This window comes from Mastigoproctus giganteus, chromosome 12 (genome assembly GCF_048544385.1).
Source record: "Mastigoproctus giganteus isolate SK-2022 chromosome 12, ASM4854438v1, whole genome shotgun sequence".
Classification (NCBI taxonomy): domain Eukaryota; kingdom Metazoa; phylum Arthropoda; class Arachnida; order Uropygi; family Thelyphonidae; genus Mastigoproctus; species Mastigoproctus giganteus.
In genome coordinates, this window is record NC_143586.1 from 17,506,744 (window position 1) to 17,527,428 (window position 20,685).

General features: G+C 34.9%; 1 protein-coding gene across 2 annotated transcripts in view; it reads left to right on the top strand.

The window, feature by feature from the left end:
- The window catches only part of LOC150076737 (lysosomal alpha-glucosidase-like), a 154,263-nt gene extending 148,360 nt beyond the window's left edge, over positions 1-5,903 (top strand). For both annotated transcript variants that reach the window (XM_090386529.1, XM_090386528.1), the window contains exons 17-18: positions 3,850-3,996; positions 5,674-5,903. In XM_090386529.1, coding sequence (XP_090242655.1) covers positions 3,850-3,996; positions 5,674-5,733 — 207 coding nt within the window. In that variant the 3' untranslated portion in view covers positions 5,734-5,903. The remainder of the gene's footprint in view (positions 1-3,849; positions 3,997-5,673) is intronic.
- The last annotated feature ends 14,782 nt before the right edge of the window (positions 5,904-20,685 follow it).

Here is a 20,685-nt window from a genome sequence, read left to right on the forward strand (position 1 = left end):
CATAGTAGATTAAAATTTACATTGGAATACGAGGATGCAAACAAAAATTCAATTAATTTCCTAAACTTCACTCTAACAAGAGCGAATGGGTCTCTTCAATTTAAAATATATAGAAAACCCACGAATGCGTATGACTATTTTTACATTATGAAAGCTATCACCCCTTTTCATACATTTGGTCAGTTCTTTTGAATCAGTTTATGAATGCCTATAAATATATAATTGCCCAGGTAGACCTGTGGAATGAAATAGAGGAACTGACAAATCGTTTTTTAAATAGGGATTATCCCCTAAACACCATAAATAATATTAAATTACAGGCTGTTAATAAAATAAAAAATACACCACACAATAATACAATTTCTAAAAAATATTTTATTTCGCTTCCTTATATCGAACAGTGGCATAAGAAATTAAATATACTTTTTAAGAACACAGAATTTAAGATAGTGGCTAGGCCCATCCATAAACTCCAGTCTTTAAAAAATTCTTCAGTATTAAATAATAGTGTTGGAAAGAATGATATCATTTATTGTATTCCATGTGGTGATTGTAATGTGCTATATTATAGGTTCTTCAAGAAATATGCTTTCTGTAAGACTGAAACAACATGAGGCTACAGTTATGGCTCATAGGTCGGGAGCCTCAGAACTTTCTTTCCACGCAATTCATGAAGGCCATTCATTTTCATTTCATGAAATGAAGGTTCTTAGTATACAGCGAAATTTTACTAAACTACTCGTACAAGACCGTAGAAATGAAGATTCAAGAACATTCTATTAACATTCATCGTCCCTACATAATCTCAGACTCATGGGCCTTTGTGCATATGTGCGATTGACAATAATCTCTCATATCAACTTATAAATTTGGGGATGGGGGAACATTTGAGATTTCAGTATTATTATCCTTCTGGTGAAAAACGTCTTGCAGACGAAAAGTTTGGTCCCTTCGAAGGAGATTTGGGTTTTAATAATAAAAGATTACACATTTTAAAATAAGGTTTATTTTTGACAGAAATGTGCTCAGTCTTCTTTAGTGCGTGGGTTATCTAGTGTCTGGGGCTGGTTAATGTCGGCGTGTTCCAGTGCTTGGAGGGTTCACGTACGGGAAGTATGACCATATTGAGGTATTTAGGTTATTTATTTATTTAAATTCAGTGTTTTTAATTTAATGTAATTTTAATTTATCTGATTTTATCCCAGAAATTGAAAAAAGATCTCCTATTTGGATATTGAAGGAACTGTCATATTTATTATATAATTAAGATAAGGGAGATAAATTGAGATTTTCATCTCTTAGTATTTTAGATTCTTGAGCAAAATTTGCAATAAGACTGGCCACTGTGTCATTTTCCATATTGAAATGAACCTAGTAAACTTATTTTTGCTGTTGAGGTGGAAAGGGGAGGGAGGGATGGAAATATTTGTTATAGTTTAGATTTATTGGTATTGTGTAGCAGATTGTGGGTATTTCTGCATATTTGCAGCAACAAAACTGATTAACATACGAGTTTTATCAGTTGTCCTTTCCCCTTGTGCTCACTCTGCCTTGCAGCCAGATTGAGTGAATAGTGGAATGATTGATAAAGCATACATTATATCCTCTTCTTTTTGCTCTCTGAACAAACTGTCACTAATAAGGAAATCAAATAAAATTGGTATAATGTTGAAATTAAAAATTTACTTTAATATGGCTGCTAAAATATAAATCAATATAAAATTAATATTTACAATACAGGGTCATTTTAAAGTCCTTATACAATTTTAAATTTTCATAACTTCTGTCCTGTACATGATAAAATAAATCAGTAAAAAGGGTAAGTGAAAGAATTCATTACAGTTTTACATACATCTGGTGAGTATGGGCTTGGCACACCCAGGGTCCTGAGCTGGATATTATCATTCTTCTTTTTCTTGGTGATTCCCTTTCTTCTCTCTCTCTCTCTCTTCCCCCCCCCCCTCTCTCTCTCTCTCTCAGGGGTAACTCAGAAATTTTTTTTTTTTTGGCTGGTGCAGCAAAAGCCTCAGGCTTCCTTGCACCATATGGCTAATAATAATATATTTATTCTTGGGATTCTATTGATTTCTGTGAACTTGCAGTAAAGGATTATTCTACAGAGTATATTTTATTCACTTACACTTGGCCTTTCAGATCATGGTTTATCATTGATGGAACCTGTTTCTTTAAACTTTTTCATCCAGGTAGTTATGGAATTCCTGTATGGTGCATGTTTGTTGTGATGGACTCTAAATCTTTTTTGTACTATGATTATAGACTTTAACTTGGCCAACCACAAAACACAATTTACTTTCTCTTCTATTGAAGCCATTTGGTCAAGCCTAATTCTGCAACAAAAATAATAAAATTTTTGCTAAACTACAATAAAATAAATGAATTACTCTTAGTACATAGTAAACTTCACTAAATTACATTTCTAACATTGTTTACAGATTAATTTTATCATGTATAGAATGGGAGTCGTGAAAAATTAAAACTGCACAAGGACTTTATAATGACCCTGTATATTTCTTATAAAAAGATATTTATAATAAAATAGATATTATTATTAGTAAAATTAGATATTAGTATTTCTCAGCTTTCAACCCATGTGGTACTAAGTACTTAAGTTCTGATACCTTTCATGCTTAGAGTTTTCATAAAAAAAAATAATAAGGCTAAATGATGTAAGGAAGCAGATATTTTCTGCATCTGCTAAAAGAAAAATTAATAATAATAATATGAAATAAAATAAAATCCAGTTCTACTTTTAATTTAGCCAGATTTACTGCCACTACCACGTTGGGGTGCATCTTTTTCCAATATTCAACAACTTATTAATATTTGCAATAAAAATATATAAATACAAAAATTCACAAAGATTATAATTATGAAAGCTTAAAAATTAGACATGCATTTGTGACAACTATATGTGTTCTTTCATGTTTTCAACATGATATGTTGCACATGTAGCAAGCTATGAGCTGTTAAACAGATTTTATAAAATTACCTGGCTAGGTGCTAAACCATTTTAATTAATGCAGAGAATCGCCATTTTACTTGGATCTGATGATCTACAATACAAGTATGTGGGAGGTCAACATTCAGTGACACCTGCTTCATGGTTACTCCTTCATAAACAATACGAATTTCACAAAACTAGAGAATGAAACTAATCAGCGTTTATTTTGTGTTGTTTGCCTAGCTCTAGTTATAGATTTAAGTTTAGTCATTAGAAAATAAATTAAAATGTTCTAGTTTATGTTACCATGATTGGATTGCTGTTATGGGTTTTCAGTCTAACTATACCTTTAAAAAGAAAAAATAATAATAATACACACACATGTATATATGGCTGCTATACTGTACATATGTATATGTGACTGCTGTAAGTAAATCAAATGGGTGTAATTATGTAGATTAGTAAAACATTATGTAATTAGTAAAACATAAAGCGTAAGGTATATCATTTACACTTTGTTTCAGACTGCCTCTTCTCCATGATCCAGGCATTTTTTTATTTCTTATTGCACAGTAGGTTGTGAGCAGTGCTTGTTGTTTCCTTATGCTTAACATTGTGTTGTTATTGTCAGTACTACTGAACTTTTGCATCAAGTAACCATCCTTTTTTTTTTATTGCACAATTCCATTTAAAAAAACAATCATTGTCCCACTTGTAATAAAATTAATAATTTATTAATATAATAAATTAAAAGGTAACTGAAACAGACTAAGTTTTATAAATTTTATTGATCCAATCCTTTAGCACGAATATCTTATGTTAGTGATAGTAGGGTTAAAATTAGTTTAGCATAATCTAGTTTGTCTGATAAATTGAACATATTTCAGAATACAATAACATCAGAACCCATAAGGAAAGGATATGACACCACAATGGCACTTGGTCAGTTGGCAGTATCAGGAATTAAGATGAAGCCCACTGTAGTAACAGTCAATAAGAAGTCAGTTGTTTTCTCTTATTCAGAACAAGTTCATGTAAGTATTTTGATAATATCATTCTTGTAGCTAATTGAGTTTTTATATGGATTTATGAATTCTGATTTTCGTTAGAAAATGTTTGTAACTTATTTTTAAGTATGGAAGTCTTATTTAGTTATTCATTTCAATGAATAACTAAATAAGAAATGAATGAATTCTTTGGAGAAGAAATTATTCATTATTTGTTATTTTTATTCAAATTCAAACATCAAATAAATTATGACATATTGACTCATAATCTAATCTTCTAATACCATATGTTACATGGCATGTGCTTCATGGTTTAACTGAAGTTAATTTCAGTCAGTGGCATATCTAAGTATCATCATAAGGGGGGCTTAGCAACCAGGTCCAGGTAACATCGTAAGTGGGGCATGGCTACCAGGTTTTTGAGTTTTTTTTTTTAGAACACCACCTGTATTCTGTTTCTTTCATTTCAAATTTTTGGTTAAGGGGGTCATATACCCCCTTATATAACCAGAGAAAAATGAAAAATTTGTTGGTGCAGCAAAATCCAGTGGCTGCCTTGTACTATATGGCTGATAGTAATATAGAGAATACAGAATATTGTTTTCTTTCTTCATTGACTATTTTGTTTATATTTCATTGTGAATGAAGGTCAGGAAATAGCTAACCATGAAAAAATCCAGAAATAAAAAAAAACAAAAAAAAAATTTGTTAAGTACATTTTACCATTACCATCTTCTGCTGCTGTTGAAAGACTTTTTCTAGATTCAGCTGTATTCTTTCTTGGATTAAAAATCTGGCTGTGCTGTTAGAAAAAATAGCAAGAGCATGGAAGGCAGGAATGTACCTCACAAAGGCCAAATGAAACTGTATACACTCCAAAATATCACCTTACAACTTGACTATGATGACAGTACATGTGAATATACACCTTTAAAAATAATATTACTTAGATTAATTTTGTAATGAAACACTCATACCATGAATAATTCAAAGTTACTGTATTAAGCGCTAATATAAAGTTACTGTATTAAGCTTAATTTAAATTATTCACGTGATATAAGAGTGTTTCATATACACCATTAATCCACATAATTAATCTATGGATAATCACCACATATTGCTATTTCCAAACAATATTACTTAGGAAAAATTAATGAAGATAGTAACTTTATGAGTTAATATATTCATTTTTGTTATTATTGTATGAAATTATTTCCATTCAGAAACTGAAACCACACCCAAACTGACCTGATCTAGTCAGGAATAAGGAGCCAAAACTCTGCCATCTTCAATAATTAGTAAGATCACCTGTCCTATTAATGACAATTATTAAATACCAGGAAGAGAAAAATGAAATATAGAGGTACACCATGAATGTCACAAATTAAAGGAAGGCTTACTGTTCAGTAGCACGTTTGCAACACTTGACTATAAATATTTGTGTGTACAGTTACTGCTGTATTTGACTATCATAAAAGTAATCTTACTGATTGTAGTCCATTTTGGAATTATCATGAATCTCCACTTGATTAGGCAAAGAATAAAAGCATAGTCATCATTCAAAGCCCAACCATTTTGTAGTTTCACAAAAGTCAGTGGTGTTTGCGCCATCACATGTTCATACCTCATTAATTGTCATATTCAATCATTTTCTAAATTAAAGGTGCTTATTTGGCTAATTTTTGTTTTATTGCTTTTTTATAGATGCTGTCAATATACTGTGATACATCACTGCTGGAACCAGTAACTGCTGAGTGGCATTGATGCAATCCACCAAAGTAGTGAATTTTCCTTTCTTATTCACCAGAGTATAAAATGTTTCAACTGCCAATAGTATTTTGCATATGCATATTTATTTATAATTTGGTAATGAGTAAAACCTCATTTATATGAAACTGAAAGTTGCCAAAAAATTTGGATTTCATATTAGCAAGTTCAGCAATATTGAATATTGACTTTTCATGTGACTGAGAAGTTATTTTGTGTAATTGTTATTTATTATATTTGGTACATGGTCCTTTTTCCAACAGAAAAAAAACAAAAACAATTTTTTTAAGCAATAAATATTGCTTTTTCTGTATTGAAATAACTACACTTTCCATTTGTTCTCAGCATTATTCTAAGCAGCTGCTAATTCAGGAATAAATCATAAATCTCCACTATCATGAAATATTATTTCCACATCTGGCCAAAAATTTATCAAAAACTCTTAATTTCAAAAAGAAAGAAATTATTTGTAATTCCCCTCTTTCATAATTTCACACTCCCTGTCACACAATTGTTCCGTTTCTGAAACCTGCTTTTCTTCATATGCTGAAATAATTTTTGTGAAATTATTGTTTTCAGTGAACATGATTTTTTTTAACCTGAAAAAAATATATACAGTAAACCCCCGCTATTCGCTGGGGTTACGTTCCTGAGAAATGTCGCGAATACTGAGTTATGGCTCCCATAGTAATAAAGGGGTTCCGTTCCAAAGTATGAAATACAGAGCAAGTCCGAAACCCTGCGGCACCTACAGCAGCATACTGGTTGCGTGGCCAACCGCCTCCCCCCAGCTGCCAGCTAAGGACCAAGAAGAAGAAGAAGAAATACTGTATATAAGAAAAACTAGTCTAAAATTTTGTCTATGTATGTATTATATGTACCTTCATAATATGACTATGTACATAGACAGTACATAGTGAAATGCAAACATATGGCATCGAAATGAAAGTAAGAAACAATTTAATATTAAATGTAATATTTATTAGAAATTTCAAACCAGCGCCTTTGCTAGCAAAAACTTATCCCGCCAGTGCTATCACCAGTTTCGCTAAAGTGTGGATAAAGGAGTTTTGCCTTTTCACGAATGACGAGTGAACTTAACGGAATTTTATTTTGAGTTCGGTCTTCTATCCACAGATTTAAAGCTTTTTCCATTTTTTCTAATTTAACATCACGAATTACAGAGCAAATTTTTGAAGCAATTAGCGCGTTTTCACGGACACTATGGCGGATTTTTTCTTCCGATTTCTTGATTGATCGATCGTACCGTTGACTCATTGATTTTATAATGTTTTGCCACTGAGGAGACACTTTCACCATTAGAAATTTTGTCTAATAACTCAATTTTATTTGCTAATGTCATCACTTATATAAACTCTAAAAGGAAGGGGATGAATATGATTGGTCCACTTGACATCGATGGTTCGACTGTTGATGATCCTGCTCAGATAGCAAACAAACTGAATGAGTATTTTGCATCTACATTCACACGTGAGGAATTATTACAGTTTGAAAGTGGAAGAAGGTTATCAAATTGTAGCAGTGTGCTTAATGATTTTGTAATAACTGAGAGCAAAGTGGAGGAGAAATTGTTGAAGTTAAACATAAGAAAGGCACCTGGGGTGGATGGGATCTATCCAGTTATTTTAAAGGAGGCGGCAAAGCAACTAAGCAAACCCTTAGCCATAATTATGAGAGCATCCTTGGACTCAGGGGAGGTTCCCACGGACTGGAGATGTGCAAATGTGTCCCCAATTCACAAAGGTGGATCGAAGGGTGACACGAGTAATTACAGACCAGTTAGTTTAACTTCTGTTCCGGGTAAAATAATGGGGTCACTGGTTAAAGATGCATTGCAGGATCATCTAGACAAGACTGCAGCAATAATTCAAACACAGCATGGGTTTGTTAAGGGAAAGTCTTGTCTGACAAATTTGATTGGTTATTATGATGTGGTCACAAAGGAACTGGATGCGAAAAATAATTTTGATATCATATACTTGGATTTCAGGAAAGCTTTTGACACTGTTGCGCATGGAAGACTACTGTACAAATTGGAGCAGAATGGTATTAAGGGTAAGTTGCTACAATGGATAAAAGGATGGTTAAGTGGGAGAAGACAGAGGGTGGTAATCAATGGGTGCTGCTCTTCATGGACTAATGTTATTAGTGGAGTCCCACAGGGTTCGGTGTTGGGTCCACTGTTGTTTTGTGTATTTATCAATGATATTGATGAAGGTATATCAGGCTTAATGTCGAAGTTTGCAGATGACACAAAGGTTGGCAGGGTTGTTAATGACAGTAATGGCAGTGTGCTACTGCAACAGGATCTAGATAATTTGGGCAGATGGGCTAAGAAGTGGCAACTGAAGTTCAACCTTGAGAAATGCAAAGTACTGCATATGGGTAGAAGTAACCCCAGAGAAACGTACCAACTGTGTGGTACTACACTTAAGGTGGTAGAAAATGAAAAAGACCTGGGAGTAATTGTGCAGTCAGATATGAAGTTTTCTGAGCAATGCAGACAGGCTGCTAGGGCAGGTCATGGGGTTTTGTCAATGATATATAGGAATTTTGCTAGCAGGGAAAAGGAGGTGATTGTCCCTCTGTATAAGGCAATGGTCAGGCCACGCCTTGAGTACTGCGTACAGGTCTGGAGGCCTCATTTTAGGAAGGATGTAGATTTGCTTGAGCGTGTACAGAGAAGAGCAACACGATTGGTGAGGGGAATGAAGGGATTCTCTTACCAAGAGAGGCTTAAGTTCTGCAAATTGCAGTGGCTGGAGACTAGGCACCTGCGCGGTGATCTGATTGAGGTGTATAAGGCCTTGAATGGGTTGAGCACGCTGAATTCTGATGGGATCCTTCCACTTGTTCAGATTACGAACCTACGGGGACATAAGTTCAAATTAAGAAAGGACAGATGTAGAATAGATGTGCGGAAATTTGCCTTTAGCCAGCGGGTGGTTAATTGCTGGAACAAACTTCCATCTGTCGTTGTGGAAGTTGATAGGTTAAATAAATTTAAGGAGGAACTGGACAGGCATTTGGAGGGAATGGCGTGATGATTTTTTTTTTTTTTTTTTTTGGCTGATGCTGCATAAGCTCCTACACTTGCTTTCTTGCATCATGTGCCACTACTACTACTACTACTACTACTACTACTACCTTCTTTCATATTTTCACATTTCCCTTGTTATTCGTAGCCATATTTTTGTACGGGTTAGAAAGAACTTGTCCACAACAAAGTCACTTTCTTCCATTAACACACTCGAAAAAGTCTGTTTTACACTGCAAAACGGTAGATTTATCACTTTTGTAAACATATCAATTTATAAATTTATTCAATTTTTAAGCATATAAATTAAAAGCAAACGACGAAACCTTCCACGACAAGCGCATAACACATACTGAACAAGGATTAGCGAGAAACATCTACGATCGCGATTTTGTCACACCTCTCCCCCCCACCCGCTGAGTGCTGTTTTGACCGAGAACGATAATTTTAGCCACGCCCATGTTTTTTTATGGCGGAAAATGTTCACAGCGCTTTAAAATTCACATTTTTTTAGGTTTCATTTTATATTAAATCAGCGACCGCGAATACAGATACCGCGAATAGCGGGGGTTTACTGTATATAAAAATATTTTAAGCATCTCTCTCTCTCTCTCTCTCTCTCTCTCTCTCTCTCTCTCTCTCTCTCTCTCTCATATATTAAGTATAAAATAGATTAATCAATTCAGCCATGTTTTAAATTTTAAATAGTATTTAATAACATTATTGATTGAGTCTACCATCCATTTACAGCCTTAGGAAAAGGGAACCGAATGGATCCAAAAACCCTCAATCTTGGACAAACCTGCTCCCCCATTATATGTTACATGTAATCCTCTCTATGTCTCTATTAAAATTTAGTCATGTACTCTTTTTCTATTCTATTTCTATTCCTGCATATAAAATGCCCTTCTTATAGTCATTTTAAACAACCATCAATACAAATGCACTATATCTTTCAGCATGGATGGGCTCTACCAATACTTTTCATAATTTTCTATATTTTCTTTTACTGAAAAAGTATTAGCTGTCATCCAGTACAGTGTAGCAGAATTGCTATTTTCTCCAGACTCTGCATCCACCAGAGTTTTTATTACGTAGCCCTTATAAACCTTAAATTTTAACCTGCAAATACAATATGTGTTACCTGCATGGGTCCCTGAGGAGTACCCATGTATATATTGGACATGCATTTTTAAAACTTATTTCAGATAGCATTTAAAAGTACATTACAAATCATGGAATAAGTACCACCATCTCTTATTAGTTTCTAAGTAATTATAGATGCAGTTTATAATGAATGGCAGACATTATAATGAACGACAAACAGATTTTAAAATCATAGAAGGTAGTAGGCTTTTTTGGTCATTATTGTCTGAATTTGGCTTAAAAAAACTAAATTCTTTGGAATTCAATCCAGAAGTTGGCAAAATTGAATTAAATTATGTATAAATAGCCATGTTACATCTAAAGAGAAGTAACAAATTTTTGATGAATTCTTCAATTTAAAAAAAAAAAAAAATCTTTTATGGTTTTTTTTTTCAATTGTTTTTGTAATTTTTAAAAATAATTTCTCCTAATATTAGCATTAGCAGTGGCAAATGATTCAAGAAAGCAAGATTATACAGCACCAACCAAAAAAAAAAAAACAAAAAAAATACCACCTCCCATTTCACCTATTCATTCCCTCCAATAGTTTGCCTATCAACTTTCACAACAACAGGTGGAAGTTTGTTCCAACAATCAACCACCTGCTGGCTAAAGGCAAACCTCTGTACATATATTCTGCAACTGTGCTTCCTCAGTTTGAATTTGGGCCCCTCAAATTGGGCAGATAAGCCAAAATAAGGCCAAATTAATATATTATGAAAAAAAATTATAATTTTCACTTTTACAAATTTTCAAAAAATTTTGAAAAAACTCACTCCTCAGGTCCCACATAGTGCAACTCATTCACAAAAACATTAACTCTGTGCTGGACAGGTGAAATAGCCATGCCTTTCCTAGCAGCTTTGGTCATGTGGTTGCCCAGAGTTACAAACTCTGGACAACCACATGAAACTCCAACTCCTTTCAGGATTTTGTGCTGTTATTTATAATTCTTAAAATTTCAGTGAATTTAATTTTGTGTGTATCCAGCATAGCTTGTTTTATATTAAATCTTAGGAAATATAAATTCTTAATATTTATTTTTTAATAGACTCAATGAAAATATTCAAGAGTTCTGTCCCAAGTATAACAATATGCTTTAAATTGTATATTACACAGATACTCTTTTATTAATTAAACCAAACAGCAGAGCACCTGTATTTATAGGAAGGAAAATAAATGGGAATTTTGTTGAATTAATTTATTGTAATAACCAGTATCATATTAAATAAGGTTTTACTGTTTATCATTATTCAAATAATTTTATGAAGCAAAGTGGTACTTGTTTTATTAGAACTGTAGACAAAACCCTACAGTTTTATTGGAGATTGTTTTTTGGAAGAGTAAGTATTATTTTTATTACAGTATTCAAGATTTTATTCCAGAAATCATACTGCATTTGATATTCTAGAAACAAAAAAGTTGAGCATTTTGCTATTACCAAAGTGTTATCTATTTGTGATATACACAGATAGCAGAACCAGTTATTAACAACAAAGAGCTAAAGTTTTGATTTTCAATAAGAATAAATATTTGTAGAAATATAAATATGAAATATAGTTATATAAAATATGTATTTTTAAAATGCATAAAATTTATTTCATTTTATACTCTGGGATAACTGTTTAGCCAAAGATATTTGTAAATGAGTATTCAGAAATGGTTCTTTAATGTTGTTCTGTTATATAACCAAACTTCGCTCTTTTTCCAAACAGTGGCAAGTGATAAACTCACATATAATAATTACCAGTATATGATAGTTTATGCTATTTCTCTCGTATCATTCCTAATGAATTCATGTTGATAGTTTAGTATCTTCCAATTTTAATGAAATTAAGAATTGTTCCAAATGTCTTGACATTAATAAAAATTTGAGGTTCATTCACATTTAGCATAGTATTTAGGAAATATAAATATTAATATGCTCAATAAAGTTCATTTAATATCATATTAAATATAATTTAATATGATATGAAATTATGAAGTTGGATATCTCTTTAACATTGTAATACTTTTTATTGTTCATTCACTGGGTTAATAATTGAAATATAATCCAGAGAATAGAGAGAGGAGGGTAGGGGGTGTTATTTTGATATGTGAAAAGGGGATATCAATAAAACTAAATTTAAAGACATCTATACGATGATAATATTTTGCTGAAGGAAACATTAGGATTCTAAACAACTTAGAAAACTTTCAAAAGTTCCCACTTTTCTGAAATTAATAAAACTCACACTGATTACTCACAGACAGCGAGTGGTTGATTATTCCAGTGATTTGTTGATTACTGGAACAAGTTACCTCCACAGGTAGTTGAAGCTGACAGTTTTAAGAAATTTGAAGATCAGTTGGATAGTTTACCTATGTGAAGAGGGAAGCACATAATTTGTATTTTCTTTCTACTTTTTTTTTTTCCTGCCAGTGCAGCAAATGCCTGTGGCTTCCTTTCACTATATGGCTAATGCTAATTACTGGATTTTTTTTTTTTTTAAATGAAAACAAAGGTATTAGAAATTATAGTACATAGTAGTGTGCATAGGTTGAAGGCTGAGAAACAGAAGGTACTTGTTGATAATTGCATTGTTATGTCTCTCATATGGTTGCTTCTAATCATGATTGGAAACTACTGAAAATCAATTTTATGGGTTAGTCTGCATTTTCAGCTCATTAACACAATTATACAGACATCATACACGATATATAGATAGTATCATATGAACATAAATATATCGTGCATCATACACGATATATTTGTGTTCATACGTGATGTATTACTTAAGATGCCAGTGCATATTGTAAAACCGACATCTCTCAGTCAAAAATGAACTGCATGAAAATTTTTGCATCGTATGAAAAACTAAAATTTTTTTTCATCCATACAAAATCCAAATGCGTTTGGACTCTTCATTTTTGCAGTCTCCCTAACCTAACTTAATGAAAGGGTTGTATACATGAAATGTTATATTGAAATAGCTGTAATTGTTGTATACAGTTAGATTTGGGCACTGACTAAAGTATTAAACACTAATAAGTTAAAGTAAATCTAATTTGCAGCTAATGGATGTTCTGCTTGCTTGGCAGTCTAATGTTCCACAAAACAATAATTAACCTTGCAATGGGAGCAAGAAGCCTGCAATTGAGGTAAGTCATATGATTATGAACAAACCATCCAGTAGTAAGTGAATTATTTTGCTCTGAATAAGTTTCAGTGATAACAGCTTTTATGAACTGCTTAATAGTTAATATCGAAAATAGCTCCCCCACCTCCGACCTCTCATTCTCTAAATAATAACTTATTTCAGAAATAAAAAAAATAGCAGTGATATTCACTATTGGTAAAATTTCAGGCATTCTTTTTTTTTTTTTTGTATTGCAACAATAATTTGATTATTTTATCAGCATTAACAAACTATAATGTTGATTATGTGCTCAAAACTTGTTCCTTAGGGGTTCCTAAGGTAATAGATGGCTGCTATTTCATTGTCATTCAGACCTCTGCATTCCAAAATGTAATTTTCAGGAATTGTATTGTATTATTTATTTTATATTATTTTGGATATACCCTGTGATAATGTTGTACAAATTAAGATATGTATTTTTAGTATTTCGATTAAAAATAATATTAAGTGTGTATAATGGCAGTTTTATTCAATTAATTTCACAAAATACTTTATTTGGTATCATGAAACACACCACAGTGGTCAATCTTTTTTTTTCACTCTGGTCACAATTGAAATTAAAGGACACATTCATGGTGCACCTAAATAGTGATTGCAGTTGAACTGTGGCAATCACTATTTAACCTAACAACCTAATATCACAGTACACTATCTGAGAACCACTGATATAGAAGTTGATAGCTTAAACAGATTCAAGGCAGAACTAGACAAACATTTGGAGTGCGTGGATGGGTGAAATGAGAAGTGTGTTTTTTTTTTTGTTTTTTTTTGGCTGATCCTATATAAGCTTGCTTTCTTGCATCATGTGCCCTTGCTAATGCTAATATACCGTATTGCTGGTCCTTGCTTAACAACATAGCTTCATTCCTGAAAAGTGTAACACAATCTGTTTGTAGCATTAAAAAAAATTGATGTTTTCTGAGATTAGCATTAGTGATTCAAGAAAGCAAGTTTAACTTTCCATTTCAAGGAAAACCTTTCCGTTCAAGACCTTATACACCTCAGTCAGATCACCTCACAGGTGCCTAATCTCCAGACTCTGCAATTTGCAGAACTTGAGCCTTTCTTTGGAAGAGCACCACTTTGTTCCCCTCACCAGTCTTGTTGCTCTTCTCTATATTTGTTCTAGCAAACTACACCCTTCCTAATGTGAGGCTTCCAGACCTGTACACAGTACTCAAGGTGTGGCCTGACCAATCAGGGATAAGGAAGTGATTTTCCTCTTATACAAGAGGATAATCACTTCCTTATCCCTGCTAGCAAAATTCCTTTATATCATTGACAAGACTCCATGACCTGCGCCGACCGGGCTAGCCGGGTGGGTAAAGTGCCTGCCTGGCAACCCAAAGGTCGCGGGTTCGAATCCCGCCTCGGGCTTGGATCAACGTACTGCAAAAACCTTGGGAGGTGCGTTATGGCCATAGAAGCCGATGCGCCAACAACTAACTAAAACAAAAAAAACCAAACCATGACCTGCTCAGGCACCTGTCTGCAAACTCAGAAAACTTCATATCTCACTAGCACAATTACCCCCACATCTCTTTCATTCTCCACTACTCTGAGTGTAACACCACACAATTGGTACATTTTTCTCTGGTTAGTTACTGCATAGTTAATGCAAAGTACTGGCAGTACTTTGCATTTGTCAATGTTAAATTTCAGTTGCACTTCTGAGCCCATCTGCTCAACTTTTCTAGATTCTGTTGCAGTAGCATACTGTTAATTACATTACTGTCATTAACAAACCTGCCAACCTTTGTATCATCTGTAAACTTTGACATTTAAGCCTGATATACCTTCATCGATATCATTGATAAATATACAAAACAACAATGGGCCCAACACCAAACTCTAGGGAACTCCATTAATAACATTAGTCCACAAAGAGCAGTGTCCATTGATTACCACTCTGTCTTCTTCCACTCAACCATCATTTTATCCATTGTAGCAACTTGCTCTTAATGCTATACTGCTCCAATTTGTTACAGTAGTCTTCCATGTGCAACAGTATCAAAAGCTTTCCTAAAATCCAAGCATATGATATCAAAATTATTTTTGCATCCAGTTCCTTTGTGACCATGTCATAGTATCCACTCAAATTGTCTGAATTATTACTGCAGTCTTGTCTAGATGATCCTGCAATGCGTCTTTAACCAGTGACTCCATTATTTTCCACTGAACAGAAGTTAAACTAATAGGTGCTCCAGTTTTTACCTCGGGTATTCAGTGGGGTTGAATGAAGTTCTTGGCACTGAGTCAGCCAGGCCAACTCGTGTCACCCTTTGTGAATTGGAGATACATTTGCACATCTCCAGTCTGTGATTGACCTCCCCTGAGTCCAACAATGCTCTCATAATAATTATGGCTAAGGCTTTGCTTACTTCCTTTGCCGCTGCCTTTAATATAACTGGTTATGTGTAAACTACAGGCAGTTTTATTAATGCAGCATCTTGTTTCAAGAAATATTAAGAGACGGCAGTCAGTTATCCAAAGTTCAAAAGAACAAAAACTTCTAAATAAAGAAAGAAATCTAACATATTGGGTAGAGTACAAGGGAAAAAAAAAAGCCACAAAAGTAGCATTTTTATTCTTTATATTTTGTGAAATTTTGATTTCAAATTCACTATATACAATTGTTGTAAACAAAATGGAATGTTCTTATGATGATAATATTAATAGTAGTGGAAAACAATTCAAGGAAGGAATCTTGTACAGCATCACAAAAAAAATAATATGAAATATAAATATGAAAAAAAAATGGACTTTCCATTTCATCCATTCTAATAGTTTGTGTACTACTTCCTTGAATTTATTCAAACTACCCACTTTTATAACACCAGATTGAAGCTTATTCTGACAACTACATGCTGGCTGCAGACAAACTTCCACATATGTAACCTGCAACCAACCTGCAGTTTGAATTTGTGCCCCCTTCCAATGGGTGGTGTGAGCAAGAGGAAGGATTCCATCAGCATTAAACTAACTCAACCCATTTAAAGCATTAAGCACCTCAGTCATATCTCCTTGCAGGTGCCTAGTCTCAAGATGCTGTAATTTTTCAAAAATGAAACTTTTGCTGTTAAGGTTCCTCTGAATAATCTTGTTGCTCTTCTCTGCACCTGTTTCAACAGATTCATATCCTAAAATGAGGTTTCCATGGCTGGATGTAGCACTCAAGATGTGGCCTAACCATTGTCGTATAGAACAGGATAATCACCTCTTCTATGCTGGAAAAATTCCTCTGTCAATGAAATATGAGAATTTTCCCTCTGCCAAAATTTCTGTATATCATTGACAAACCCCATGAGATGTTCTGGCGGCCTATCTGCACTGCTCACAGAACTTCATACCTTACTGTACAATTACTCCCAGAAACATCTATTAATGTATTAATAGATGTTTCATTCAGTAAAACCTTTGAAATTTTTGCATTCCAATTTGTAATTTCCAGGAATTACATTAATATCATATTATTCATTTTTTTGTGGTTTTAAGTATGCCTACCTATTTGTGACTTTAAAACTCTGATAATGTTACAGAAATTTAATTAAAACTATCTCAGCTGAATTATGTACTTTATCAAAAAAATAAGGTGGTTGCAAAAAGGGATTCTAATTCACAACCCAATACATAGTAGTTGCACCTTTGGCCTGTTTGACACTTGGCATTCTTGGGTATGATTTCTACTAACTACTTCTGGGAGGTGTCAGCCAGAATTTACTTCCATTCCTGTTGAAAAGCATGCTGCCAGAGCTGGTTTAGAAGAGGGCTGCTCTTGGCTGTAGCCTAATCCAGTGTTCCAGTTTTTACCTTGGGTATTCAGTGGGGTTGAAGTTCTTGGCACTGAGTCAACCAGGCCAACTTTTCAATGGTACGTCAACAACCAAATCATGTATGACATGGTGATGGTCATGCTGATGCCAACAGAGACTGCTTTCTGTAGTGTAGTATTGCTGTACTGTTTGTAATTGTCCAAAACATCTAAGTCATGGTTAAACTCCTAACCAGCTGAAACAGCCCCGTACCATTAGATCATCTCCACTGAACATCACAGCAAAGATGATATCAAACAGGAAGTGCTGCTCGGATAATCTCCACGTCCATTAGAGCAAAATACATGACAAGATTTATCACTCCACAGCACTTTCTGCTACTGTGTCCATGAACATTGGTCATGGTATCACCCTAAATCAGTGGTTCTCAATCAGGCACAGTGTAGCCGATTCAGGTGTGAGGGTGGAGCATGGTTCAAGTCCATGTATGGTAAATATTGTTAATAATTGTATTCATTATCAAAATAATGTAAACTCGTTTGACTGTTGTACATTTATGGGCACATTTGCAAATTTACAAGAGATTGGTGGGCACCAACAATTAACCTGGCAGTGGTGGCTGCCACTATTATTGCAAACAGGAGCATGGTATCTGACAGGTTTTCTGCCATTTGGCCTTCAAAGCAATAACCAGTTCAACTCAGCTTTTTTTTGGCAAGTCTCACATGCACTCAATGATTCAATTCATCCTAGAGGTTCTCTATAGCATAGCTTGTCCAACTTTTTAACACTCTTCTTCAAACCAGTCTGTCACATCATGAGCAGCAAGTGGACCATTGTCCTGCTGAAACAGGTATGGGCCTTCCCTGATGTGCTGCATTCATGGTTTTGTCCAAAACTAATGGTCCCAGGACAAAACCATGAAAAATAGACCAGATCATGTACTGTGACTCCACTCCAAAGCACAGCTTTCCATTGGTCTACAGTTCTAAAACAGCAGGCTTTATATTAAGCTAGATAATGCCTGGGGCGATTTGCACCTTGAAGACGTCAAGGTCTTGCAAGACCATGGTAACCCATATGTCACATGCACTCAACTACTATTTTAGTTGAGTAAGTGTATCTCTAATCACCAGGAGGTGTGCCCTACAATCTTTGTCTGTTCTAGGATGGACAAAAACCGTACCCACTGGAGGTAGTGCTATACTAGTGGGTGCCTGCAAATCCTGTACCCACAGCTGCCCAAACTGAGGTACCAGCAAAAAATTAATAATAAAATAAAAATAAATAATAATAATAATAAACCAACCCTCCCAACCAGGAGGCACAAAGCTAGAAAGATGGGCAGAGAAGACACTCCATGGCAGACACTATTGATCTCCATCAAAACCACACAGATAAAATTGCTTCCAATGCATGGCTCACAAGCGGGACGCTTTTTCCCGAGGCTGAAGGATTCATGCTCGTCATCCAAGACCAGGTAATCAATACCAGGAAATATAGAAAATACATTGCCAAGGAGCCCGGAGTATCCGATGACACATGTCGACGATGCCAACTGGCCTCAGAAACGATCCAACATATCACCGTGGGATGCAAGGTGATCACCCAGACTGAGTACGCTCATAGACATGACCAGGTAGCCAGGATAACACATCAGAAACTAGTGAGGAAATACCAGTTGACCAAAGAAAGTGTACCATACTACAAGTACGAACCCCAGGCAGTACTACAGACCTCAACTCACAAGCTGTACTGAGACTGTGCCATAATAACGGACAGGAGAATTCCACACAACAGACCCTTGTGGACAAGAAGGAAAAGGCTACCTATCTGATTGACATAGCGGTACCCAACACTGGCAACCTGCAGAAAACCCATAGGGAAAAAAATCAGAAAGTACACAAACCTAAGACAGGAGATCAAAGAGATGTGGCATATGCAACAAGTAACCATCCCAATCAGAGTTCTTTGACCAACACTAACACCAGACATAATGACCACCCAAATTATGCTGCAACAGCTACTGCAGATCCACCACTACAAATCTAGTCACTACCAAGATTCCTGAGGCATTTGAGCACTGTTCGGAAATCACCATTACGTATATTGATGATATAAAACTGTTTACTCCCATCAGCCCTGGAGACACTGCTGAATACATCAATGCCTTATTCCTTCAGGAAATCCCAAACCTTGAGGCCTTCCTCTCCAGCTTCGGTCTTCACATCAATCCTGAGAAGTCGAAATAGTTGACTTTCTCGCTCAAACCGACCCAACAACAGTGCACCTCATTTTAAGAGGATCCGCGATTTCTGCCGTCCAACAACATACAGATCTGGGCGTTATTTTTGATCAAAAGCTCTCCTTTCTACCGCACATAGACCACCTGTAAATAAAGTTCTGTCGACTCCGGTGGGTGATTAAACAACAACTTAAGCACATCTATGACCAGGCTGCTGGGTGCGGATACATTAAGACATGGGTATATTTGATCATACTCTATGGCGTCGAAGTCTAGACTTCAACTGCTACGACGCATCTTAGACGGATTTTCGCGGGGGAATTCTGGCTATTGAATTGGGCCATATGGAAATTTCGCTTCCCCCTACACCAAGGACCACCCAGATGGTGGCAGCTCAGCGTCAGACTTCTTCTTGCCGTCATTCACGAGAGAAGACTCGTCTTTGCTATCAAAATGATGGTTTGCATTATTTCAGTACCAGATTTCTGGGCTAACTGCAGATGGAGGATCCCGATCACAAGCCTTAGGGTCAATCCAATCCTTCAGGCCATTCCAAACCGGTTAAAAGTTATCTGGTCGCTTCTTACCCGTGCAAATGCTGCAAGACATACACTTCTTGGATGGCGACAAGTTCGCAGTCGATACGAAATATAGGCAGAACGTACTCGATCGACTTCCTTCTCAGGACCACGTCAGAGATCATTAGAACCTGCTCCCGAGGACCTCTCCATCACTGCAGTGTTAAAACCTTTTGGAGTCATAATGCTGTTTTTTTTTCCATCTTTGTTATGTTGTGTAATTTTTTTAAAGTAAATCCTTGGCTTTTTGCTGTGAAGGGAGTTGTATACAGCAATGTGCCTTCTGTATACAATAAAGAGTTCTTCTTCGATACCTCTCACGGGGTGAAACCTCCCAATTAGGGAGAAATAATATAAGAACAATAATAATAATTAAATTAAAATAAATTTTAAAAAATTCAGAATTTTCTGTTTAAAAACAAAACTAGTTAAAATCATAATTATCATTGTAAAAACATAATCGAAATATTGCGAATAAATTTTAGTAGCGATGGAAGGTTAACCCCCCCCCCCCACAAAATGTTTAATAGAACAATTAAAATAAATAGACGACTACAATTCAGATGTGTGCACTCCACGGAATAATTTTATTTTTAATTTCATCTTGTCATGGAAGCCTTATTACAGCAACTATGACTTAACGATTTTATTAACTGAATAGCATGCATTATGACTTTAACTAGAGACACAATTCTTCCAATTTCGAAAATAGATAAATAAAAGGACCCGCGTTTTCTTCTGCTATCGAAATCTTTGATCTCTGTAGGGCTGACGCATTTAAACGTTTATAAACTGTTTGTTTTTACAGATGTGCAATCTTGAAGTAGTTGTTTATTTTATCTATTTCTATCAGTTTCCCTTCGAAATGGATATCGATATGTGCCAAGGTCGGATTTACTGAAAAGCAATAGTGGGAGACCCAGTATAATCTAATCACATTTATTTCTGGATTCACACAACCTTATTTTTA